Raw genomic sequence first — 26,889 nt, 5'->3', positions numbered from 1 at the left:
TTTTAAACATAACAAAAGAATTATAAAAGCTGTAAATAATTTCACATCCGTGATGCACACTTCATTCAGATTCCTTGTATTGCAGGAGTTTGAAGTCATCGAAGGCATTCTCGATGTGGGAAGAGGAGCAGTGCTGTCTGTATGTCGTGCAGTGCAGAACGGTCTCATTGACCACTGCACTGGGCTCAGTCTCCTTGAGGCCCAGCTCATAACATCTGAACTCATCTTACCTGAATTCCACATGTGTCTAGACTTGGAGGATGCATTCAAGCACAGCCTCGTGGATGAACCCATGTATAAGCAACTGCAAGACTTGAATGAAGCCAATAAATGCATTCAGAGTCCACGTTATGCTTCTGAACCCTTGCCGACGGTAGCTGCAGTGAAGGATGGGGCAATTTCTGAACGTCTAGCTGTAAAGATCATTGAAATCCAGCTAGCCACTGGTGGGTTAAGAGTGACATGCACTGGAGAGTGTTTAAGTCTTGAGAGGGCATTTGAATTTGGCCTAATTCCCCAGTCTCTCTATATTCAAATATTACAAAGACAGAATACTTGGAAGGATTTGATTGATCCTAATACAGCTGAAAAAGTTTCTCTTATTCAGCTTATGCAGAGGAGCATTGTGCATGAGGAGACAGGGCTTCGTTTGCTGGCGGTGAAGTCTACAAAAGATGGAAGCATAGCATTTACATCTGGGAGAGAGGTCAGCATTGTGAGAGCGATGCATGAGGGTCTGATAGATCGAGAGACCATGCTCCGGCTGCTGAGTGCGCAGCTGTTTGCAGGAGGCATAGTTGATCCTAGAACAAACTGTAAGCTTACAGTAGAAGAGGCCGTATCTGAGGGTCTTATTGATCAGGACACTGCCAGTGGAATTCTGAGCCACCAAGCCCAAAATGGTGGCATTGTAAACCCTAAAAACGGGGCTAGACTGGCAGTCGATGAAGCTGTTCAGTGTGATTTAATGAGTTCCAGAAGTGCTCTGTTAGTTCTGGAGAGACAGAAATGTTTCATGGGCCTCCTCTGGCCTCACTCTGGTGAAATCCTCTCTGTCTCGATGTCCGTACAGCATGAAATCATCACTGAGAAACTGGCACATGAGCTTCTGTGTAACAGACATAAAATAGCAGCATTTTACATACCAGAGAGCTCTGAGGTAGTTGATATTGACTCTGCTGCACAGAATGGTTTCATCAATGCTTGCACAGTAGACTTTTTAAAAACGATAGAGATACCAGATATGTTCCCTGATGTAGATGATCTCAATGACAAATTTTCATCATGGCTAGTAATGCGTGAGCTTCAAATTGAGGGATCTCAAAAATCCAGAGAAGGATTGGAAGCTAATGAAAAGAGTATAAACGCCCCATCTTCCTTGGAAGCCAAACAACTTTTTGTTTCATTTTTAATGATGAACAGCTACATGGACCCCAAATCAGGACAGAGGCTTTTAATTTTTGATAGGCAATTAAATAAAATGGCACAAGTACTGCTAGAAATGTCAGAAACTGACACACATGCTAATATCCATGATTCATCTCTAGATGAGGACTTTCCAGATGATGCACACATCACACACACTGGTGAATTGGCAGTTCTGCATATTGATGAGCCTTTACAAAGAATAGCAGAAGAGAGTATTTCAGAGGTCTCTGCAGAGGGTGATCATTGTATAAAAACTTCAACTATTGAGTCTGACAGTCATACCTCAGGGTCAGGTGAAATATTTAATATGTCACTGGAAAGTGCTCCATATAAAGCTTCAGCATCTGAGATTAAGACAAATGAAAGTGCACCTGAGGATCCATTTACAGATACATGCACAGGAATGCACATTTCACAAAAATTAAATCCTGAAATTGTCAATCAAACAAATTTGCTTTCAGAAGTAGAGAAGACTGTACCTTTGAATCACAGAGAAAATTCAGTTCTAGCAAAAGATGAAGACCCCACACAGTGCTCTGTTCTAAGCAGTAAAAAAGCTACAAATTTTGATTTGCTCACTGAATACTCACATTGTGAAGGTGTGTATGATAACAAGCTTGAAAGAGACCATGTGTTATGCCTTCTGAGGGACCAATTAAAAGAGGGGGGCATTTTAGATGCCACCTCTGGAAAGCGATACAACCTTAATGATGCTTTTGATAAGGGCCTCATTGATGAAGAGACTGTGTTAGACGTACTTGCACTGCAGTTTGGAAGGCGCAATGTCATAAGAAACAAAACCGTGACCATGTCAGTACTGAAACAAGCTGTGTCACAAAGCTACATATCATCTTACATAGCTTTACAAATCATGCAGCAGCAAAATTTACTTAGTGGTTTCTATGACTCAACTGGAAAAAGCATCAGTGCTAGGGAGGCTTGGGAGATGGGTTTGATTACTGATGATATTGGCAGCTTTGTCCTTGATTCAGAAGTAGCCCAGAAGGCCACCACTGATCCTGATGGAAAGTATGTTTGCAGTGTGTCTAAGGCAAAGACAGTTTGTGATAAGGAAGCAGATAGTCATGAGATCCCTGCTGTGGACTTCAGTGAAAAATGTCCAAGTACTGAAAATACAGTGAATAGGTCAGGAGATGAAACTCATCTATCAACAAACTCGAAACAAATGACCAGTATTTTGGACTCGTCTTTTAGCTTAAATACAGTTAGGAATGAGGAGGTCATTGCCGAGGAGATTGGGGGAATATGTCCAAGTACTGAAAATCTGTTAGCAACTTCATCACAAATGACCAGTGGATTAGACTCAACCTTCCTGTTAAAGACACTTAGTGACGATAAGATCACTGCTCAGGAGAAAGACAGTATTGAGATCCCTGCTGTGGACTTAAGTGAAAAATGTGCTAGTACTGAAAATGCAGGCAATCTAACAGAAGAATTAACAATTTCAAATCGAATGACCAGTAGTTTGGACTCATCATTCATCTTAAATACAGTTCGCTCTCAGGATATCACTGTTGAAGAGTTTGCTGAAAATTCTCCAAGTACTGAAAATGCAATGAAAAGGCCAGATGAAGTCACTAATCTATTAGCAACTTCAACACAATTGACCAACACTTTGGACTCATCCAAAGTCCAAAGTCATCCAAAGTCCTTAAAGATAGTTACTGATGAGGAGATTGTTGCTGAGGAGTTTGGTGAAAAATGTCCAAGTACTGAGTATGGATTAATAAGAACAGTTGAAAGCAATGCTCTGTTAACAAATTTAACACAATTCACTGGTAGCTCAGCATCTAGCTTGAAGACAGTTATTGGTGAGGGGATCACTGATGAGGAGTTTGATGAAAAGTGTCTGAAAACTGAAAATGAGGTGAAGCAAACGGAGAAAGCCTCTAATCTATTAGCAACACAATCAACGCAAATGACCGATAGCTTGGACACATCATATGCCTTAGAGACATTAAGTGAAAAGGACATCACTGATGGGGATTTTAGTGATAAAGGTCTAAATACTGAAATTGAGATGCAAACACTGGAAGAAGACTACTATCTGTCAGAAAACTCCATACAAAGTAAGAGTAGTTTAGACACATCATTTACCTTTAAGGCAGTTAGTAATGAGGAGATCTTTCATGAACTTGGAGGAAAATGTCCAAGTACTGAAAATTCAATAAAAAGACCAGAAGACAATCATCTATCAGCAAATTCAAAACAAATTACCAGGGGTTTAGACTCATCCTTCCTGTTAAAGTCAGATAGCGATGCAGAGAAAGAGAGTTTTGAGATGCCTGCTGTGGACTTAACTGAAAAATTTCCAAGTACTAACAAAACAGGAAATAGAACAGAAGAAGACACTCATCTCTCAGCAAATTCAAAACAAATGATCAGTAGTTTGGACTCGCTGTTTACCTTAAATACAGTTAGTGATGAGATCGCTTCTGAAAAATCTCCAAGTACTGAAAATGCAATGAAAAGGCCAGATTATGTCACTAGTCTATTATCAACTTCAACACAATTGACCAGTACTTTGGGTCCGTCAGTCACCTTAAAGACAGTTCTTGACAAAATCACTGCTGGAGAGTTTGGTGAAAAATGTTTAAGTACTGAAAATAAAGTGGAAAGATCAGAGGACGACACTCCATTAATAAACACAACACGATTGCCCAGTAGTTTGGACTCATCATTTTTGCAAAGAACAGTTAGTGCTGATGTAACTGCTGAGGGGTTTGGTGAAAAATATATGAGTACTGAAACTGAAATGAAAAGAACAGAGCAAAACAATCCTCTGTTAATAAACTCGGCACAAACGACCAGTAGTCTGAACTCAGCATTGTTACTGCCAATTAGTGATGAAATTACTGGTGAAAAATGTCCATGTACTGAAAGTAGTTTGAACTCATCATTCACCTTAAAGATTAGAAATGAGAATGCTGAAAAATGTCCAAGTGCTGAAAATACAATGAAAAGCACAAATGAAGACTCTGAAATCTTAACAACTTCAACACAAATAGCCAGTAGTTTGGACTCAGCTTTCACCTTAAAGACAGTTAGCGATGATGAGATCACTGCCGAGAAACTTGGTAAAAAATGTCAAAGTATTGAAGATGAGCTGAAAACCAACACAACACAGGATATATACAGTTTGGACTCATCATTCGCCCTAAAGTCCGCTGAGATCCCTGATGAAAAATGTCCTCCTCCATTAATGAGTGGCAGTTTAGAGTCCTCATTCCCCTTAAAGACAGCTAGTAAGGAGATCACTGATGACACAATTGGTGAAAAAAGTCCAAGTACTGAAAGTTCATTGAGGACAACTCAGTTCACCTTAAATACAGAGGAAGTCACTAATGACATGTTTGGTGAAAAATGTCCAAGTGAAAATGCAGTGAGGACATCAGATGAAGCATCTTTATCAATACACTTAACGCAAATGACCAGCAGTTTGGATTCATCTTTCACCTTCATGGCAGATTGTAATGAGATCCCTGCTGAGGACCTAAGCAAAAAACATCCAAGTACTGAAGATGCAGTGAACAGAACAGAGGAAGCCAGTCCTCTATTAACGACTTCGGCACAAATGATCAGTAGTTTGGACTCCTCGTTCACTTTAAAGACAGTTAGTGAGGAAATCACTGAAGATGCGTTTGGCAAAATATGTCCAAGTACTGAAAATGCAGTGAGGACATCAGATGAAGCTTCTTTATCAACAAACTTAACACAAATGACCAGCAGTTTGGATTCATCATTCACCTACATGGCAGACAGTGATGAGATCCCTGCTGAGGATTTTAGTCAAAAATGTCCAAGTACTGAAAATGCGGTGAACAGAACAGAGGAAGCCACACCTCCGTTAATGAATTCAGCACAAATAAGCAGTAGTTTGGACTCATTCACTTTAAAGCCATTTAGTGATGAGATCACTGATGAGGAGTTTACTGAAAAATGTCCAAGTACTGGAAATGCAGTGAACAGAACAGAGGAAGCCAGTCCTCTATTAATGACTTCAACACAAATGATCAGTAGTGTGGACTCCTTGTTCACGTTAAAGACAGTTAGTGAGGAAATCACTGAAGATGCTTTTGGCAAAATATGTCCAAGTACTGAAAATACAGTGAGGACATCAGATGAAGCTTCTTTATCAACAAACTTAACACAAATGACCAGCAGTTTGGATTCATCATTCACCTACATGGCAGATAGTAATGAGATCCCTGCTGAGGATTTCAGTCAAAAATGTCCAAGTATTGAAAATGCGGTGAACAGAACAGAGGAAGCCACACCTCCGTTAATGAATTCAGCACAAATAACCAGTAGTTTGGACTCATTCACTTTAAAGCCATTTAGTGATGAGATCTCTGATGAGGAGTTTACTGAAAAATGTCGAAGTACTGAAAATGTAGTGAACAGGACAGAAAACGACACTCCTGTAAGCAGCTCAATACAAATGTCCAGTTGTTTAGACTCAACATTTACCTTAAACACAGTCAGTGAGGAAATCACTGACAAATTGTTGTATGACAAATGTCTAAGTACTGAAACTGAAGTGAAAAGAACAAAGGAAACCAATTTTCTATCAGGAAATACTGAAAATTCAGTGAACAGGACAGAGGAAGCCACTCCTCTATTAAACAGCTCAACCCAAATGATCAGTAGTTTGGACTCAAATCCAGTTAGTGAGGCAATCACTGATAAGGAGCTGGGTGAAAAATGTCCATGTGCTGATTTAGTGAAAAGAACAGACGTCACCACTCACGTATTAACAGACACAACACAAATGACTACTCTGAACTCCACATTGCTCTTAAAGACAGTTAGTAATATTCCTTCAGCTACTGGTTTTGATTCAGGAAAACAGGATGAGGTTGAGCGAATTGTCCATGCCCATGGTTTAGAGGATGTTGACAATTCAGATTGTTTGGATACCAAAAACAATGGAGGTAGAAATTGTACAGAGGTGGGGAATGCTCCAGAAAAAGAGAATTATCATAATGATGGAATTTCTCATAATATTGCCTTTAATGCATTATGTCAAGCTCCTTTAGCCAGTGTTAGGGATGTGGCTTTCAATGAAGCAGCGGTAAACCAGAGGAGAAGTTCTGTTGAGAGTGACTCTGACACATCCTGTTCATTGCAAAGTGATGTTTATTCTGATGAAAAGAAATCAGAGAGCTTAGTGAATATACACAAACAGCACAGTGCTTTCAATGAGCCACAGCAAACAGCAGGTACATCCCCCACTGAAACAGGTTCAGAGAGCTTACCTGGTATAGAAGATATCAAAACACTAGCAGATAATGAACCGTCTTTATCTTCTTCTACATTACTTCAGTTATCAGACATGAGAGCTGCAGGGAAAACAATTATGAGTCCCGAATCAAATGAAGATGTGCAAGATCAGGAAGACAGTGTATTGTCTTGGTCAGTAGATTGTTTTGTTCAAACAAACATGAACGAGAAAGATCTGAATCAGTGTACAATTAGCAAGAGTAGTGGGATCGTGGCGGGACCTGAGCATGAGTGCAAGTCAGGAACAGTTAATGACCATGCAGCATTCAAAGCAGTAGAGACCCAATCCAGTCATATTGGTGTCAGTATTGACAGTAAGACAATGAATGATTTTGACTTGGTCAGTGTCAACACCTCAGAGTCTATAGACATGTCACAGCTTTGCTGTGGAGACACTCCCAAAACAAGTCCCACCTTGAAGTTCCTGCCAGATGTAACTCTCAGTGATGACTCAATTAATAAGCAGCACTTAGCTGAGCAAGTACCTGATACAGCAACTGACTCCAGTCTGCCTACTTCAGGCTTTGTCATATCCGAGAAAAACAGATATGATACAGGAACCATAAAGAACAAAACTGCCGTCACTCCAGCGCACATTGTGGGAGAACAGTCTTCAAAATCTGTTACACTGAAGTCCACTATTCCAACAAATTCATCACACAAAGACTTGCTTAATGTTCATACTCCCCAACACTCCAACAATAATGGAGATAAGCTATGTGCAAATTCTTCAGTGACAGAGAGTGAATTTCCACCAACTTATTTAAATGAACTGGAAAAAACTGCAGTGAAAGGAGCTGTAAATGAGATCCAGAGCAAGGAAAGGCAAGCCCTTGACAACAATGAGAGCATCTCACCCACTGCTGCAACTCAACATGACACAAATGTCATTCAGGTCCTTGTAGAGAGCAAAGATCCAGGTCTGCTCAAGGATTTGAGCGAGCATAAGGGAGTTCTTCCAGGGTGTGTAAATCAAGAGAAGTTTTCATCTGATGTTACTGGTTATGCTCAGGAAACAAGTAGTCCAGTGCTAATGCAGTCACAGCTTCAAGAGATGATTAAGGAGATGTCTGCTGACAAAGAACCAGAAATGTCCAAAGAAATTTTAGGTCTGCCGAGAACCACTGCTCAGGGAGATGAAGGCTCATGTATGGAAAGTATTGAAATTCAGCCCAAAGCTGCTGCCAGTGATAGTTGCGACAATGATGTCTTTCAATCAGCTTTGTCCAGTCAGCAGTGCTCTAAGGCAAACATTTCAATCATTGAGGAAGGAGAGGAGGTCACAGTTAGACCCAGAGTGAGCATTTAACTTGATACATTTTGAATTTGAATTAGTATTATTTTACTATAAATAATTATCAAATAATAATTATTTTGGAATATGTTGCAGAAATGTTCCACCCAGGATTATTTGGAATGTGTTGGTAAACTCCAGGATCACTATGACACACTTGAAGACATCAGGAATGATTTTTTGACCCAAGGTCCTTTAGCAACTCACATTGAAGGTTTACAAGACCAACTGGAAGCAGCTCAGGTTTGTCCATCATTGCAATGTTGGATTTTTGTTAATGCTTCACATACTCAAGTGCTTTTTCTTGCTCACTTTCTTCTGACTTTGTACATCTGCTTTACTAGCTAGATATATTTTCATCCATCTCCATTTATCATCTTGTTCCTGTTTGTATAATCTCTAATCCCAAACATTTTTGTTTCTAGTCTTTGGAAGCACAGCTTGCTACATTTCCTGACATTTTAACCTCAGATTTGGAGGTAGCTGAGCAGCTTTTAAAATCTGCTGATGAACTCATCCCCACACAAGTCCAACACGATTTAGCTACAGTTTTTGTAGATTTGCAAGCTGCTTTCACAGATGTTTGCCATTTATCATCTGAGAGACGTAACGCAATTCTCCAGGCCATTGATGCAGCCAAGGTCAGTATCTGAGAAATAGACCATATGCCTTTATTAATTTAGCATTAGAATGAATAGTTGCGTAGTGTTGACATAAGATTTGTTCATGTCTGAATGTTTTTCAGGCAAATTTGGAGTGTACATATCAAGACCTTCTCAGTTCCCTTGAAAAGCTGTCATCTTGTATTCAAGATAATTGTGAGATGGTATGTAAGCTTGACATCATGAACACGGATGACTTGGAGACAGTTAAATATAGGATTCAACAAAATAAGGTATGTTTCATTTTAAAAAATCCAATTTTATTTATTTCATAGGCTATCTCATCAACATTTACCAATAACCATGTAAGAATTTCCTTCAGCTCATTTTATTAACAATGTAAAGTATACTGGAATTTAACCCATAATCATTTAAAGACTTTTTTTTGTTTTCAGGACCTGGAGAAAAACCTATCTGGCACTCGACAGAATCTAGAAGATACAGCTTTTGATGTCCAGAACTTCATATCTGAGAATGCACAGTTCCTAAACCCAGCCCAGAACAGACAGATGCTGAAATCGCTCAGTGCCACACAGAGAGCCTTTAAGGAACTGATGGACCGAGTGTTTACTCAGAGGCAAACATTGGACCTCCATTTGGTGATCTGTGAGGATGAGATTCAGCAGAAGGTCTGAATGACTCTAAATGGAGTTCATTGAAATGTGTTGAGCTGTTTTGGAACGGGATGCTTTTGCTGATTATAGAATCAATATATCAGTGTGCTGTTCGTAGGAAATGCATGATTTCCCTAACAGCACAACAATAACATTGCATGATCACAGCATACAAGTATTTTCTCATCATGTTCACATTTTGCAGGCTTCAAGAAACCGTTGAGCTCATACTTGAGAGGACCAAATCTTTTTACTGCGCATCTTCTTTGGAATGCTTTCCAACAAGTCAGCCCTAACATATCAAAGAAAACTTTTGTTTTCTTTTTGCATTTGTCACTTTCTGGTCTAAACTCAAAACCCTAATCTTGTTAATAGCTAGCATGTTTACAGCATACTCAGTTGTGTTGACTTTATGGAATGTTGAATTATGTTAAATTGAAAGAATTTTCATTTTATAACTCAAGTTGTCATTTGTGCCAGAATGCTGTTGAGAGGCAGAAGGAGTTCGTAGCCAAGCTTCAGGAGCTGTATGATGACCTAACACAGACTGAGAACCGTCTCATTGGACACCAGCAGCAATCCAACAGTGCAAAGAGTGTGGGAGACCTCCAGCAGTACCAACAAGAGAACCAGGTATATGCATACACATCATTTATAGTATTTTGCTGAGAAGTGTTAATTAAAAAATTTAACTTGCGTACCTCAACCTAAATTTGGTTTATCTGTTGTGGTTGCAAGTGCAATTTTTTAAGATTTGTATAACTGGTACTAAATTCATGACTCCTGGTCTGTCTCCACTTTTCGAACAGGCTTTGCAGAAAGACATCCAAGCTAATGTAAGTGCCTTGAATGAAGTCATCAGTAGCACTAAGAAGTTCCTGGAGGAGAACCGGAGCAAACTGACACCCGAACAGGTGGCTGCTATTGAGCTCAAGTTGGAAGAGGTGAAGAGCAAAGCCAATATGCTTAACCAGAGAGCAGAGGAAACCAGGAAAGAACTGGAGAAAGTTGTGACAACTGTTATCAGACAGGAGACAGAAAAGGTTGGACAGTTTCTACTGCTACTTGTGTTAGCATTGATAATTCTAGCTTGTTGTAAGTATTTATATATTTTTTATTTTATATATTTATATTTTTTTTTTGTTTAGGTTGCAGCTGTGGAACAACTTGAAGAGACCAAAAATAAAATAGAGGTTCTCTTAGACTGGGTATCCAATATAGGGAAAGAAAAAGAGATGGAAGGAACGGCCAAAGAGAATGGAAACATGCCAGCAGAAGGAAAAATAACAGAAAAGGAAGGTGACCCTAATGGAAATGCACTGGACACCACAGATAATACCTCACAGTGGTCAGGTGAAGACACTAAAGAATTGGATATAGATCAGCAATATGAGAGGCTTAAGGTAAGTAGAAGAGTCCAGTTGCATAATCATGTTTTAGTGAGCAGCATATAATTAATCTTGAGAGATTTCTAGAAATAGAGAAATAAAATACATAATGTAAAACATCCCTCTACAGGCTCACCACCAAGAGATCCTCTCCCAGCAGCAAGACCTAATCATTGCCACCCAGTCTGCCCAGGCTCTGCTGGACAAGCAGGCAGACGTTCTCTCTCCAACTGAAAAAGAGAAGCTCCAGAAGGACATCCAGGAGCTGAGGGGGCGCTATGAGGCCTCACTCACCCAGGCTGAGCAGCAGATGAAGCAGATGCAGTGTGTTCAGGAGGAGTTGCGCAAGTTCCAAGGTGATTACGCGGAGTTTGGAGTGTGGCTGCAGCAGGCACAGGAGCAGCTGGCAGAGCTGGGAACCCCCACTGGCCACTTAGATGTTCTGCAGGAGAAGCTTCAGAAGCAGAAAAGCTTCTACGAGGATGTGATCTCCCACAAGGGAGACTTGCGTTTCATCACCATCTCAGGCCAGAAGGTGCTGGATGTGGCCAAGTCCTGCAGCCGTAGTGAGTGTAAGGAGAAACAGGGATTGCTTGAGGTGGACACTTCAGGAACGTGTGCTGCTGTGAAGGAGAAGCTGGATTCCACCGCTACTCAGTACAAAGTCATGCACACCCAAGTAATTGCGCTTTGTCTTTGCTTGGATATTTGTGGGCCTTGCATTGTTTCTTAGCATGGTCCTTTCCATTCTTGACCAACAGATGGCAACATTTCTATGGAAATAATGTAATAATAAGCCCTGTGTAAAACCATGTCATCCAAAGCTGATATTTCAGTCTATTAAGCCCTTAAATCACTAGCTTATTATACAGTATATATCGTTATCACCTACTATGAATTATTTTCTTATGAAACTAATAGAAAAATATAAAATTGGCTGCAGAATTTTTGGCACCCTTGGTAATGGTTATGAAAAAATGTCTTTATGGTTAGTTAGCTTCATACCACACTGAAAATATGAAATAAATCGAACCTTCAATTGTTATTTGAAGAACATAAAAAAACATATTGCCATAATTATTTTCGTTAACAAACCTACTTGTATCACTTTTGTTTGCAACCTAGAAATTCTTATGATCAAAATATAACTGAAGCCTGTTCTCATATATGTTTTTTAAAGATTTGGTCATCCATGACTTCCTGCAGATATATGAGGCCAAATCTAATCAGACCAAATATTCATCAACGTGGAGAGTATTAGAGAATCTCAAATGAAATGAGATCTTTATAAGTTGGGCAATACCTGTAAAAAATGGCAACAACCATGAAATAATTAAGGGCATTATGGAAAAACAAGTGCATTTTGCCCCCCCACACACAGAGACACATCATTAGAGATTGCTCTATATTCCCCAGTCTTATTATGCATTATAGGAGAAGACGCAATGGTGTTATGTTGGCAAAGGAAGGTTTGATGATTTTTTTCCCTAAAATAAATTTACTTTGGTGAAAGGTTAGATTTCATAAGTATTTTCATTGTGAGATTAAGCTGATTAACCACAGACGTTTTTCTTATAATTTTTTTTCCAATCAGTATTTACCAAGGATACCAATAATTCTGTAGCTGACTGTATGTAGTTACAAGAGCAAGAAATCTGGACCTACCGAAAGGTTCTGAGAGTTTAAGGGGTTAACAAACTTTTATTTTCCTCCTTTCAACTATCTCAAATGTTGTTAATCACTTGAGCACATGTATAGCGTGTACTTATAATGAACTCCCCTTTGTTTCAGTGCAACCAGCTTGGAAACAATCTCAAAGATATCATTGACAAGTACAAGAAGTATGAAGATGCTACTAGTGGCCTATTGACATGGCTCAGTAGTTCTGAGGCAGAGGCAAGAAGGCAACAGTCTGAACCTATTGCTGCAGACCCCCAAACACTCCAGAGACAACTGGAAGAGACCAAGGCATGAGAAAGAATCCCACACTTTCTTCATCATTCACAGCTATGTTCTTAGAGTCAAAACATTTACATCTAGCATAGACAACACGGAATGGAAAAGCTTTTTTTACACTCACTCTTTAGAATTCACTCATAGTCCCAAAAGGACTGGAAGATCATCACTCAGCTATGCAGACACTCCATATACACATACACTCTTTTCAACACACAACAGCATGAATCACACAAACCACTTAAAGGTTTGTTAAAGGAGCAGAGAACACGGATTACGTAAATTAGCCAGCTCACTCCAACATAGTTTGTCTGTGTTAATGCTTTATGCTCACTCCGTTGGCCTGCAATTAATATGAGGGCGAAGTGATATTAAGGGATTAGAGATGTTTACGTTTTTAAGGGATTAGAGATGTTTACGTTTTTAGTGATTACGTTTTAAGTATACTGATTATTCACATAATTTTTAGTGATGTTATTTAGTTTTTTGTTCTCTGTCTCAGGCTCTTCAAGGGCAGACAACTGGCCATCAGGTGGCTATGGAGACACTACGCAAAACAGTAGATGCTCTTATCACAGCAGAGGGAGACCTGCTAAACAACAAGGATGAGATTCAGGAAGCAGCTGGTGGGTCATACTTTCTCAAATCTCTATTCTTACTCTACTTTAAAGTAAAATTCTGTCTCATAAAAAGTAAATGTCGCTCTGATAACCTAATATTTACATTTAAATGACTTTTGTGGACCTTTTTAAGGTGTTCAGAATACTATGTTGTAATAGTATACTATAATTCTATAACAGTATTACAGTCTACTACAGTGTTTATGATTGAAATGGTTTGTGGTATCCATACTTGACCTATCTCTAAACTGTTTTCAGATGACATTGTGGAAAGGTACGATAACTTGTCCAAGTCAGTGAGTGACCGGAATGAGAAGCTGCAGGTGACATTAACACGCTCACTCAGTGTGCAGGATGGTCTGGATGAGATGATGAACTGGATGAAGAAGGTGGAGGAAAATGTTGGGGAGGAATCACAAGTGCCCCTAGACTCAGCTGCTATTGCAGATGCACTCAGCAAGGAGGCAGTATGTTGCTTTTTCTCACCAGTAGAACGTTCTTATGACATTTTTATTATAGCAGTTTACTTAAAAAAAATATTTTACTACCAAGGGTGCCTGTATCTTCTTACTGTCTGCCTCACTGTTTTTCCCTGTGCTCCAACTAGTAGACATACCCACAAAAGCGATTAGCAAATGGATTCGTCAACTAGTTGACTAGTTTATGTAACCCTAACATTGTCTAATTAACCAAATTAGATCCATTATCATTAACCAAATGTTTAAAAAAAACCTGAACATTATTGTTCCCATCTAACATTCACAACAAAAATAACAGCACCTCTTATATGAACAGATTATCATGTGACCACAATTTTTTTAATACACAGGCTCTGGAGCAGGACATGTCCAGCAGGCAGAGCAGTATCTCCACTATGAAGGCCAAAGTGAAGAAGTTTGTAGAGACTGCAGAGCCAGCAGCAGCAGCTGCTCTCCAGGCAAAGATGGAAGGACTGACACAACGCTTTGAAACTGCCTGTGAGAAGCACAAGCAGAAGATTTCACAGATGGAGCAGTTGAAGGACAAGGTGGAACAGTTTGAGAAGACATCTGAGAAGGTCCAGGAGTTTGTGCTGAAACATTCACATGCTCTCTGTGAGACCGATGGACCTGGGAAAAATGTAAATGAGCTCTCCCAGCTGGTGCAGGTAATCCCCAAGCTACTTACTCAAGGAATATTTTATCTAATGTACCCTCCCGGCTTAAGACAATTTAATATCCATGTGTAATTTAATTGACTTAAAAATATTCCAAATCTATATTTGTAGGATATAAATGCAGAGTTGGCTGAACATGCACAGGACATGGAAACACTGCACTTGTTGTCAAAGGAGCTTGCTAACTCTGGCCCAGAGGGAAGCACAGCTCTAATTCAGGGCAAGCTGGCAAACCTGTCTAACACGTTTAATACCTTTAAGGACACTGTTAAAGAGAAGTGAGTGTTGCTCTGTGATGTCTTTTTCATTTATGTATCTATCCCTAGATACAGTAAGAAGCACATAACATTGACATCTGAACTGTTATAGTATTGTGTGCGAATAAATACAAGATTCATTTCGATGAGTCATGGCAGAAAATATAATTAATGCCACCTGCATGGTTGGTCTCATTAGTGGCCATACTGCTGTGTCATGAGAATGTAACAGTATGTGTGTGTGGATCTTGTGTATTATAGAGAGGAGGAGGTGTTGTCCTGCCAGGACCAGCTGGGTGAGTTCAAAGCAGCCACAGGGGTGCTGATGAAGTGGCTGGAGGAAACAAAAGAGCAAGTGCCTGTGGTTCAGCCCAACTGCAGTGAACAGGGCCTGGGAAATGACGTGAAGAAAGTCACTGTGAGTGCACCCTCTTCACTGTTTCCCACACAGGCGATACTTTGGAGCTGAGCTCTATCATATTTGCTCCTATAAAAAATTGCATTTATTTTCAGTTGACAGAAAACAATGTAGTAGAGGTGTGAATTGGGACTGGGATCCCATGGGACCCACCAAAAGTTGTGGGAGCGGGTGTTTTTAGTCTGATGCAGGGACGGGAGCAGGCAGGCAGATATGAAGCCCGTGGGACAAAGAAAGGACACATTAATTAACATGTGATTGTACATGATGCGACACGTTTACTTTTTTTTTTTTTTTTTTTTTTTTTTTAATTTGCTTTGGGTTGTAGTGGTTTCCATTTGTTTATATTTAGGGAAATAGAACCAACTACATTCATTAGAAAATATTGCAGCATATATAGACATGTCTTGTTTCCAATTTGGCCTTGACATGAATGCAGCTTGGGGGCTTTGTCTTTTGCCTCAAGATCTTACTCCATGTTTTTTGTGTGTCTAAATTTACGTTGGTTCGTTTTTCATTAAAATTCACGTCTGCACTTTCATCCGCCTTCGCCTCCATTACATGACATGTGGCCGGTGTGCTAGATTAACCTTAATAAAAAAAATACACTGGACATGTGACTCCCACCTGTATTTCAGGTCTTTGCTTTTATCCTTTTACCATTTTCACAGACAATAACTATAATTAGTTGTGCTGGCCTAGTGGAGTAAATAAAATTTTTGAATACAAATAAAGTTTTTTTAATACATATTTTACACCAGACTAATTATAAGGTGTCTAGTGCTGGAAGTTTATATGAATAAAAATGACACTGAGTAAATATACACAATGCATTTATTTTAATATAAGTTTAATGTTAAAAAATTATTTTAAAAATTCACAGTTCCCAAAACCAAATATGCTTGACTATGTAAAATAAGACCAAAGATCTAAATTGCATTAGGATGAAAAAAGTGCTGTTTATAAGAAATGATATTGAATAGCCTTCTCTGTTCAAGTGAACTCTTTCTTAGTAATTTTGGGAACGTTAACAGATGCATATTTTGCATTTTTGGTGTTTACACTGCTTTAAAAGCCAGATTTCTTTCTCTACAGGGCTTGCTAGAAGAATGGACTGCTAAAGCTCCTGCTGTCCAAGATATAAATAGCAAAGGGTCTGCACTGTGTACCCTAATCAGTGTTTTGACATCACCAGCCAAAGCCAGAATGCATCATAAATCAGGTATTCCCAGAGATTATTTTTAGGAATTTATGAGCCCACTTATTGTGTTTGTCTCTGTCCAAGGCAATGTTTCCACTATGATCTTAAATGGATGAAATGTGATGCATTCTCTTTTACTGCCCTAGGTTCAGCAGTCAGTAATGGCTCAGGTACAGGAGGTCCATATCTGACAAACAAAGGTAAAAATGTACAGTTTCACATTTCATCACATTTTTTTTCTTATGTATCCTATGCATCTTGCCTGGAAACTCTAAATTCCATATGATACAATTTCTTCAGCAAATGTAAGCTCAAAGAATAATAGCAAGCTGTTGCTGGTTACCCAGTTTGTGTATAAACTTGTCCTAACCAAGTGTAGTTTATTTGACATTTTGTTCTAGCTATAGCAGACTAATTTTTTTTTCTGTGCTGTTTATAGAGCTGATGCTGGTGCAGCAGAACATGTCCTCTGTCAATGAGGATTATAGCAGCCTTGGGGAGCTGCTGAAGACCAGGTCCTCAGAGCTAAGTGCTCTGTTGCTAAAGGTCCAAGGGGTCCAGCATGAGGCTCAGTCAACGCTGCAGTGGCTGGAGAACATGAAGAAGACAGCAGTATCATGGAATTCTGAGCCAGCAGGCAAAGACTCAATGAAAATGCAAATCGAACGGCAGAAAGTGAGTGCACTCATTCAATAAGTTATGTATAGCTGCTTGTGTGAATGCACTTTCAAATTACATGTTTAATAGTTGAATAATTTCTTGTTGATATTGACAGTAAAATCCCTATTTTTTTCTCTTGTGACAAAGGCTTATGAGGAAAATATCCACCAAAAACAGCAGCAGTACCAAGAACTGAGGGAGAAGCTACTTCACCTGATAGAGGAAAGCCCTGATTCACCTGAGGCAGAAAAATGGAAGAACATGCTGAAACAGATGGGTATGCATCTCCCAAAATATTAATCTAAAATGAAATCTATTCCACTGTAATCATTTTCAGAACCCTAGTGCTGACCAGGTGCAAAACTGTCCCTTCATGTAAAAGCATTTCTGTAGTTAGGAAAGCCCATGACCTTAGATGCAGTTCGCCCCGTAAAAGATTTTGAGTGATGCTGCCTGTGCTATGCTCCATGTTACAGATGCAGGATGGGAGGAGGTCAGGGGATCTGTAGAGAACAGGAAGCAGCATCTGGAGGAGTCATCCCGCATGCTGGAGCTCTTCCAGACAAACCAACCACAGCTCTCACAGTGGCTTCAAGAGAAAGATCTGATGATGAGTGTGCTAGGCCCTCTATCTATGGACCCCAATATGCTCAACACGCAAAAGCAGCAAGTCCAGGTACTACAGCAGAAGTACAGTTAAAAGAAACCTTTTGCATTAAATATGTTGTGGATAATCCTTACAGACCTTGCCAACCTTCAAGCATTTTGCCTAGGAGCTCGGCATTTTAACGTTAGTGTATGCTGCTACAATTTATCACACAAAAATACACTAAGAGAGGCTTCTTTTTCCCCAGTAAAAACAGATGAGCCATTTTTATGAATCTCAAATGATTGACAGTTGTGTAGGTGTTTTGAACTCTCTAATATTAACTGACATCTCCTGGAAGCCCTACCTCCTTCTCCCCATCTCACATGTAAAAATGAAAGTAATGAAAGTAATTTTCTAGCTGGTGCCCTCATCTTGACTTGATTTTTACCTCTTGAAAGATTTGGCCTCACTTTCTGTCAAGGAATATGGAGAATGTTTTGACAAAAAAAAGTAAAGGAGTACACATTGAACATGCACAGGTAATAAGACCTACAACAAAGTGTAAAATCTTTCCAAGTAATTTTAATAGTAATGATAATTAGAAAGTGATTAAAAACGCAGTCAGATGTGTTCAAAGATCATGGTCAAGTAGATACTGGACTATACAGACAGGGTTTTACAGTAACCACCAAGCTCTTGGGGGGGAAAAAAGCTCCCGCTTGTCTGTTTTATTTAAACTGTACACACATGTTCACAAATTCTTACAAGTTTACATGTGAACTATTTTGTTATCTACATCTTAACTAAAACAGATGAACAGCAGCTTCCCCCCCCCCCCCCATGCCACTGGTTGCCATAAAACCCTGTACATACGGGCACGCCAGTTTCTTTCTTAGACAGAATGCACCTTTTTTACCCCCACCCTCCTCGTTGAGACTAGAGCATTATGCCTCTTCAGAGTTGGCAAGGCTGTACTTAAGTATGCTAAAATATAAAGCAGGCAATATTACATATTTGAAAATGATGTATGAAGAAACTTAAGACAAAACAACTTGACCAGAGTGTACAACATTTCTAACTGAATCCTAGATTCTTCTGAAAGAGTTTGAAGGTCGCAAACCTCAGTATGAGCAACTGAATGAAGCTGCCATGGTTATCAGTACTGCATCAGGAAATCAGGACCCTACTGTAGAGAAGGTAAAGAAACAGCTGGATGTTATCACCCAGAAGTGGCTGGGCCTGACAAGCCAGCTGTCTGACCGCGATGCCCTCATTGAGCAAGCTGTGGGTAAGACTACTCGGTTCCAGGAGCTCCTACGGCACCTAGGTGAGAGTTCAGCAGACCTGGAGTTTCAGCTGAATGGCCAGCAGACCCTCAGCACACAGCCTGATGCTGTCAAGAAGCAGCTAGAAGCCACTAATGCTGTCCTGGCTAAGCTGTGTGAAGAGAAGAAGAGGCTAAAGGAGGCAGAAAGTCTCTGCTCTGAACTTTCAGCTCTAGTGACTGAGGAGTATCTCAGAGCCAATCTCGCATCACAGCTGGAAAGTGTTTCCAAACCCTTTAAGATGCTTGAAGACAAAGCAGGTTTGTTGGATTACATTCACTGACGAGTGTATTCTGAAAAATATGTAATTGTTTACATTTACAGTAACTACTCAGACTTTTGTGGTTTTGTTACATGTATATGCTCAGATGATCACAATACTGTCCGACTTTTAAAATTCTTCCACAGAACACGAATAAGCAGGAATAAGCAGTATTTACTGTAAATAGCTATCACATTTGAAACCTGTTAAACCAGTGATCGGCTGTCTGTCTAATGATGATAATTCAGGTGTATTGTTGAATATCGGAATAGATTGGGATTGCCTTTGCTTATCTTGTAACTTTGTGGCCTAATTGTTTCTCCAGGAAAGCGGATTCAGCATCTCACCTCAACCTTTGCCAGCTCCCAAGAATTTCATCGGACATCTAAAGACTTCCAGAGCTGGCTAGAGCAAACACTCAAAGAGCAGACTGGGCCCCAGTCAGTCTCAACCAAGGAGGAGACTCTGTTGCAAAGACTAAGGGAGCACAGTATTATCCAGAATGCACTGAGTCAACAAGAGGAACCATACACGAACATTATGCGGGAAGCAGAGGCTCTCCTACAGAACACGGAGGGAGAGGAGAAGTTGGCCCTTCAAGGACAGCTCTCAGTGCTCAGGTCCAACTGGGAGAAAGTAAAGCAGGGTGCCATGGAGAGGGCAGAGAAGCTTAATATTGCTATGGAGAGGGCCAGAAAATACAAAGAGCATGCAGAGAGCTTGGGCACTTGGCTGCAGGAGTGTGAAGACAGGAAAAACAAGGCAAATTTCAGTGTGAATCCTGTAGAAGTTGAGAATTCCCTCTCACAGGTAAAGGCCATCCAGAAGGATGTGGACAAACATCGCGGTCAGGTGGAGCTGCTGAATGTTGCTGCTGACAGCCTTCTAGAAGTGGCCACAGCAGATGTAGATGATGTGAAGGAAGAGATTATTGTTATTGGGAAGAATGTGGATAAGTTGACAGAAGGGTTGCAGCTCAAGAAAGAATCTCTCGAGAAGCTCTCGCAGAAGTTGAAAGAGTTCAGTGACACACATAAAGTCCTCTCAGACCAAATTGAGGGTGCCAGAAAGCAACTAGAATATCAATCTGGTCTTGGTGTCCAAGGTTATAGTAACAAGAACCTAACTAACATTAAGGCTCAGCAGAAAAATTTAGAGGGTGTCCAGAACCAGATAGAGAACCTTAAAAGCCTAGCTCAAAGTTTGGTTGTGGATGTACCAGAAGTTGAAGGAGTGATAGATCTCCTCCTTCAGGCAGACACTTTGGAGAAAGAGCACAGCTCAATCAGTAAAGCAATTGAAGACAAGTGCTCCACACTGGAGAACAAACTGCAGGGCATTGGACAGTTCCAGGACAGCATTCGGGAGATGTTCACCACCTTTGCAGACCTGGACGATGAATTAGATAGTATGGGCCCAGTAGCCAGAGACCTGAAAACTCTACAAGATCAACAAGGAACCATCCAAAACTTTGTGACAAAACTCCAGGATCTGATGACCAACACAGCCAGTGCCAGAGATAACTGCAAGAAGATGCTTGAGTCAGAGGCCTCACCAGATCTACTGGGCCTGAAGAGAGACTTAGAGGCCCTGAGCAAGCAGAGTGGCAAACTGATGGATCGGGCCATTGGGAGGAAAGAGCAGGTTGAGGATATGCTGAAACATCTGGAGGAGTTTTACTACAAGCTGGACACTTTCACAAAGAAAATAGCTGGTGCAGAAGAGCAGGAGGAATCCCAAGGACCAGTTGGCATGGAGACAGAGGTCATTAACCAACAGCTGGAGTTTTTCAAGGTAAGATCACTATATTAATTTCACTTGTCTTGTTGCCTTGTGTTGATATGTTGACTTGTGTTGTGAGGAAACAAAATTTGTATTAACAGATTCATTATGTGTATGATAGCTGACTGTATGTGCACGCAGATTCTTTTGTTCTCATATGAGCCTTATTTTCCTAACATAGTGATGATATTATGTATGCTGCAAGAAAGTTACATATAAGGACAGCTTCTGTCTTTCTGTTTTGGGTGAAATACTATATCAGGCATAAACATGTGCAACGTGCAAGGGCATGCTGTAAACACAAGAAGCAGTGTTCTATTTGGTCTTTATTCAAAAGACATGCACTCTACAGGATGATGATAAGAAGTCCAGTGGTTGGATTAGACTTTTCCCCTATATGTTTTATAATGTACTGTATCTGTCTCTATCTATTTCGTATGCAAAAATGTTCCAAAAGTATGGCCAAAAGTTCGTGGACACCTAAATATCATCATACCATTCCAAAATCATGGAAATATTGAGCTGTTCCCCCTTTCCTACAACCTCTACAGGCTTTCAACTAGATTTTGGAATGTGGCTTTGGGAAGGTCTGTAAAGTTAAAGTAGCTGGGTTTGACATTTGAAATTTTTTTTTAACTCCTTGAGCCCACCCATTTTCATGAAGCTCTGCCCCCAAATCTACAGTGACCCATAGAGTGTCTATAAAATGAGTGACAGGAGGCCCATTCAAACACAAACAAGCATTCTGGACCTGATGGCAGTTTTCCAGACAGGCCTTCTCAGCTACTTAATACACTTCCGCTGAGGCCATAGCTTAAACCATGATTTTTTTTTTTTTTGGTTATCATGTTCTACATATCTTCTAGGTTTTCTGTACAAGTAAGAAATGGGGAAAAAAATTGACTATTGCACCCTTAATACATGACTTTAATAGTCTGACATATTGTGGCCACATGCTTGGTTATGCTATGAGATGCCCCTTTCAGGTTGTCAGTGAGCTTCTGGTGGTAACAAAAGAGTCCCTGCTCATTGGCTCATTGTTGTTGGAGAACATTCAGCCAGCAGGGAGTTGATGTGGGCCTGTGTGCAGTAGTGACCCAGTACTCCTGTTTCATTCTGTCTAAGAGACATGCCCCTGCCAACAGCCCAATGCTTAAAATGAAAAGGTTTCATTCCATCCCACTGGCTAAATCTTTATCTATCATGTATAACCGTTGTTAATATAAAATCCTATTTTGGAACATCATCCTCACTGGATACTTGTTTTTTTTTTTTTTTTTTTTTTGAGAAATTGAGATTGAAATGAATTAAATAGATTAGAATGTCATTTTTATGCTTTATTTCAAATTCCTTTAAGATAGCTTCATGCTAAGAGAGAGATTACTGCCAGCTTTAGCGGTACACAAGTTCAGCGTCTATACAGGCGTCCCTTCTTTATCTGTTTGGACCATGTGGTTTTCTGGAAGGATTGGAAGTTATATTTCATGAACCCAAACATCAAACATATTCTGCTGCTGTGAGAGGAATTTCTAGACAGCTGGTATGTTTAAGAGATGTGAGATTTAAACTCCCATGCTATAAACCCTAAACCCTATATTTTAGAACGCAATGCAAAAAATATTGATAGATATTTTAGAAGTAAATAGTTCATAATTTAAGCAGTTAAGCACTGCATGTAAAGCACAAATATAGGCGACAGCAAATTTGAATGTATGTGAAAGGAACATTTGTGTGCGTAGCTGGTTTTGTATTAGGAGTTATCAGCTGCAGCTGATCATGTGGGCCTCATGCTGCTCATGCTGTCGTTCTTTTGTCTTGCTTCTGCGTCTGGGAGGCTCCTCGCTGCTACCTCAGCTGCTGGGTCAAAATCATTATTGTTCTCAATGACCCAGTCATTTAAGTCTGAAATTAACCGGATTGCAAGATGCAAGATTTGGAATTTTTATTTGCTGGCTGCTCAGACTATTCAGTATCATTTGTACAGAATGAATTGGAGCAGAATTCCTCGGTGAAGTAAACACAATGAGCTTTTCTAATGGCTTTTAGTTGTTTAATCTGGCTTTTCAGTGAATTCATTGAATCGGATTCAGTGGCTTTTCAGGACTTCCTTTAGCATCTTTCTACATTTCTTTTTCTATCTTTTTATATTCTGTTTACTGTGCATACAGTATGAACTTGTCTTCCTTCCGTATACTATTTGGTAAGTTTGTAATGGGTGAGAGCATGCTTTTTTCCACTACTTGTCCATGACCTCAGCATCTAACATGAACCTAAAGGAATTTCTATCTGAATCATGCCAGTGGCTGACTCTGAAGGTGATGGTAGGGGGAAAAAAAAGCCTATGAAGTTCACAGATTTGAGCTTAGTCATCTTCCTGACTTTCTGTGAAAACCCCCAAGAGGAAACATGAGACCCTTGCACCAGTACAACAAGCCTATTGCACATTGTTGTGTGATCATGACCTTGGAATTTTATAGCGATCCCCTTTCACTTGTTTCAACAGAGTGGAGTTTGAGGAACACCCAATATTCATGATCTAAACTGTGAGAGCTCTTAAAAAGTGTTCGGGACATGCTTTGTTCTCATGAAAAATAGTTGTGTGTTTCATTAACTGGGCCTATTGTTTGTGCGAGCAATGAAAGACACTGTTGACAGAGGATTTTTCAGACATGCTGGTGTTCCTGTCCTCTTTGTGTGCTTTGGCATGCATTCTCTCAATTACCAGTTAAAGCAATAGCTGCCATGCCTGTAATATCAAATCACAATAGTTTATTTTTGTATAGAAATGTTTACTACATACTATTCACAGTTGCAACAGTACTAAAGTCTTATCAGATCTTATCAGGTCTTCTATTAGACATAAACCTTTAAATCCTATTACCTGAATACATTTTTACAGTCGGCAGTCAAGCTCGTACCACGACAAATATACCGCTTGGTTTAAATCAGTGTCAAAAGTATGTGTGATTCATCCTTACTGTAAATCCCACAGATCTTTTTAACCAGCTATTCATCATTGCCAGCTCCACACTATTTTCTCCACGCAAGAGCAGTAGACCATTTTTGAACCTTACTTCTCTGGAGGTAACAGCAATAGACACAAAATAAATGTTCCTTATATATCGCTTTAGCTCTTAACTTTTCAGAGCCTGCTCGCTTGCTATGAAAACAAGCACTTGGCTGGGTTTGTAGCGTTATTACCTAGGACCAGTACCTCCTTAAACATTCCAGAGTAATTAAGACAATATACAGATGCGTAGACAGCTTGTTGCATGATCATTCCAGAGAAAGAGAAGAAAGGGGGGAGAGAGAGTATCTATTTCTGCCCCATGTGATGTCATGCGGGAGGGAGCTGTTCACTCTTAAAGCTCTTTGCTTTACTGAAGGAGGGAGGGATAGATATTGTCAGAGCTGAAGATGACTAAGAAGTAAAGTCAAATGGGCCACACCACAGGGACAGAGGGGGTAGAATTTAAATAGGGTCAAACATCTACCAATCAACATGTGCTCTCAGGACAAATGGAGCTGTGGCAGATGTTGCTAGAATAATAAGGAAGGGGCGGGGCCTTGAGCTCATTGCCAGAAGGGTGGATGTCATTGCCGGGTGGACCACAAGAGAGGCAGGAGCAGCTTTGTGTTTATCCTGGAGCCCTGCCGCTTTGTTTTCACAAATGAGAGGATTTGTAGCAGGATGTCACCTTCAAGCGGAGATATTTTTGTGGAGCATATCTGACCACTCAGGAGAGCATGGAAATTCAAGCACTTTTTTCCCCATGTTATTTGTGCTGGAACTTAGGACTGAGGAAACAAGCAACAATGGGCAAGTTCTGACAGTGAGGAGATATGGAAACCAATGGTGTTGACTGCATGAAATAGGATATGCTCAAAAAAAGGAAGTATTAATAGAAGAGCTCTGTATTGTAGAACATATTATTCAGCCAGTTCTCTGCATCTTTAAATATATTTTAGATTTTGTCTTATTTTTTACTGAGAATTATATTTTATACATTCTATAAAATATATTTTATAAGTTCTATACATTTTCATGGAATACTACTTCTCAAATAAATTTTATATTTATTTTCTGAGTTGTCACTCTTGAGATGTGTAGAGATTATATAGCCTTTTTTTGCTTTAAAGTAAAAGGGTTGTTGCACTGAAGACGTATACCTCATTAATAAATTTAATGTTTTAAGTGTTAGCTGTCATCAGAATGGGCAAACCTCTTAGCAGACCTGACTGTCTGCGGCAAAACCCCTCCTGTGTGGGGAAACCAGAAGAAGAGGACCTGAACATTGATGACTGTTATGTTCCCCAGAGGTCCATTTATGACACTGTGCGCCTGAATGAGCAAATCGACTCTGGTTCGAAGGGAAGTCTGGCCTCCCGGCACTTCATTGGCACTCTGCCTTACACCCACCGCACTTTGGACATGACCACGCTTTGTGGTAATGGTGTCCTGGCCTCCTCCAGCACCTTTGATTTGCGCAGCAGGGAAGTAACACGACTGGATGAGCGGGCGGTGTTTGATGGGTATAAGCTTAATGGAGACATTGTTCGGGGCACTGGTACCATTCTAGGTAGGCTGCGGGTACAAGGTGAGAAAAAGGAGCCTCCACAACACCGCCGTTCTTGGAAAAACTTTGGGCCAGCCAACCTCAATGAGTATGGAACCTTATGTGCTGATGGACCAGACCGGCAAGCCCTGATGCGAGTGGGCCAGGGTAGGAGCATGACCAATTCTTTAACTTCGGAGGATGACTCTGGCCTGTGCAGCCCCACTACAGAGAAAGAGCGGCGGAAGCAGCGAGCACTGATAAGACCTGGTACAGGCACCAGGAGCCTCTCTTCCACTGAGGCTGTCCATATATCTGGTGAGCTGAAACCAGGTCAGTCTGTCAGTTCAGGGCAAGAGGAGCTTCCATTCTCCCCCATCAGAGGTTTGGTACCAACTACAGTGTACTACACAGACTCCACAAGCCATGAGGACCAACATTGTAAAGACACGTGTACTATAGAGCTCAGTGATAATGAACACACAATTTCTAGTGATCCTTACTCAGAATTACAAAACAGGATGACAGCAGGGTCAACAAACAGAGCACCAAACTCCACTTACAACAGCCAGACCAGGACATTCTCAGGATACGATGAGCTACCCACAGCTGAGCTTCCTGAGGACACATCTCAGGAGGAGTGTGAACTCTTATGCGTGGTTGTGACGCAACCCGAGCCAGTCTCACATCGTAGGATGCCTGTAGAGCAACATGTGACCAAAGATGCAGAATGTTATGAAATTGAGCAAAGAGCAACAGAGTCCAAAATGGCCGATTTGGAAGAGTTCTTGTTGTCTGTGGAAAGGCAGGCAGGTCTCGCCAATGGAATAAAACAGACTATGGATTACATGGGAGATGAAGAGCTAGAGAGCTTGTTAACATCCTTAGCTGCATGTTCTCAGATGGATCTCATGAACATGCAATCCTCACAGGTATTTCACAATTACTCTCTTTTGCATAAAGCCTTATCTTTTTAGGTGGATGTGACATATGTTTATGGATTCCTGGGAAGTTAGATAGTACTGCTCTCTTTATCTTGATCATTAGCTGGATAAATGATGATTGGTGCAATAATCTGTCAGTGACTCAGCTTCTCTGATCCTGCACAGAGCTGCATTGACTGCAGCTCCTAGACAGAGACTTGTTATAGACTGTATGCTATGTTCAGTGGAGAATCTTGCCATAAAAGGAACGAGTAAAATTAAACATCATTCAGTTACAGAATGCTATACAGTAGCAGGTACTCCAATAATGGTTTACTCTGAAAGGAATTTCTTCATTTTCCGCATTTTATTTGTATGAAGCTATCAGTCCCTGCAATAAGTTGGACAATTTCTTATTTCAGGAAACAGGTCTGTACAAACATGCACTCACTTGCCACTTTAATCAGAATCTCTTTAATAGCCAGTATAATTTA

General features: G+C 40.3%; 1 protein-coding gene across 36 annotated transcripts in view; it reads left to right on the top strand.

The window, feature by feature from the left end:
* Positions 1 to 26,889, top strand: part of dst (dystonin) — a 138,705-nt gene that overhangs the window by 76,409 nt on the left and 35,407 nt on the right. For 35 of the 36 annotated variants that reach the window (XM_053232738.1, XM_053232750.1, XM_053232744.1 and 32 more), the window contains 22 exons: positions 86 to 8,029; positions 8,123 to 8,269; positions 8,452 to 8,667; positions 8,772 to 8,921; positions 9,084 to 9,317; positions 9,783 to 9,935; positions 10,112 to 10,345; positions 10,451 to 10,705; positions 10,821 to 11,369; positions 12,482 to 12,658; positions 13,149 to 13,272; positions 13,525 to 13,733; positions 14,096 to 14,413; positions 14,534 to 14,700; positions 14,941 to 15,097; positions 16,193 to 16,319; positions 16,445 to 16,498; positions 16,738 to 16,973; positions 17,106 to 17,235; positions 17,435 to 17,634; positions 18,637 to 19,132; positions 19,460 to 20,928. In XM_053232738.1, the coding sequence (XP_053088713.1) occupies positions 86 to 8,029; positions 8,123 to 8,269; positions 8,452 to 8,667; positions 8,772 to 8,921; positions 9,084 to 9,317; positions 9,783 to 9,935; positions 10,112 to 10,345; positions 10,451 to 10,705; positions 10,821 to 11,369; positions 12,482 to 12,658; positions 13,149 to 13,272; positions 13,525 to 13,733; positions 14,096 to 14,413; positions 14,534 to 14,700; positions 14,941 to 15,097; positions 16,193 to 16,319; positions 16,445 to 16,498; positions 16,738 to 16,973; positions 17,106 to 17,235; positions 17,435 to 17,634; positions 18,637 to 19,132; positions 19,460 to 20,928 (13,746 nt within the window). The remainder of the gene's footprint in view (positions 1 to 85; positions 8,030 to 8,122; positions 8,270 to 8,451; positions 8,668 to 8,771; positions 8,922 to 9,083; positions 9,318 to 9,782; positions 9,936 to 10,111; positions 10,346 to 10,450; positions 10,706 to 10,820; positions 11,370 to 12,481; positions 12,659 to 13,148; positions 13,273 to 13,524; positions 13,734 to 14,095; positions 14,414 to 14,533; positions 14,701 to 14,940; positions 15,098 to 16,192; positions 16,320 to 16,444; positions 16,499 to 16,737; positions 16,974 to 17,105; positions 17,236 to 17,434; positions 17,635 to 18,636; positions 19,133 to 19,459; positions 20,929 to 26,889) is intronic. The other variant, XM_053232751.1, reaches the window with a different exon arrangement.

Source organism: Pangasianodon hypophthalmus, chromosome 3, assembly GCF_027358585.1.
Source record: "Pangasianodon hypophthalmus isolate fPanHyp1 chromosome 3, fPanHyp1.pri, whole genome shotgun sequence".
NCBI lineage: Eukaryota > Metazoa > Chordata > Actinopteri > Siluriformes > Pangasiidae > Pangasianodon > Pangasianodon hypophthalmus.
This window is presented reverse-complemented; position numbering and strand designations above follow the sequence as displayed.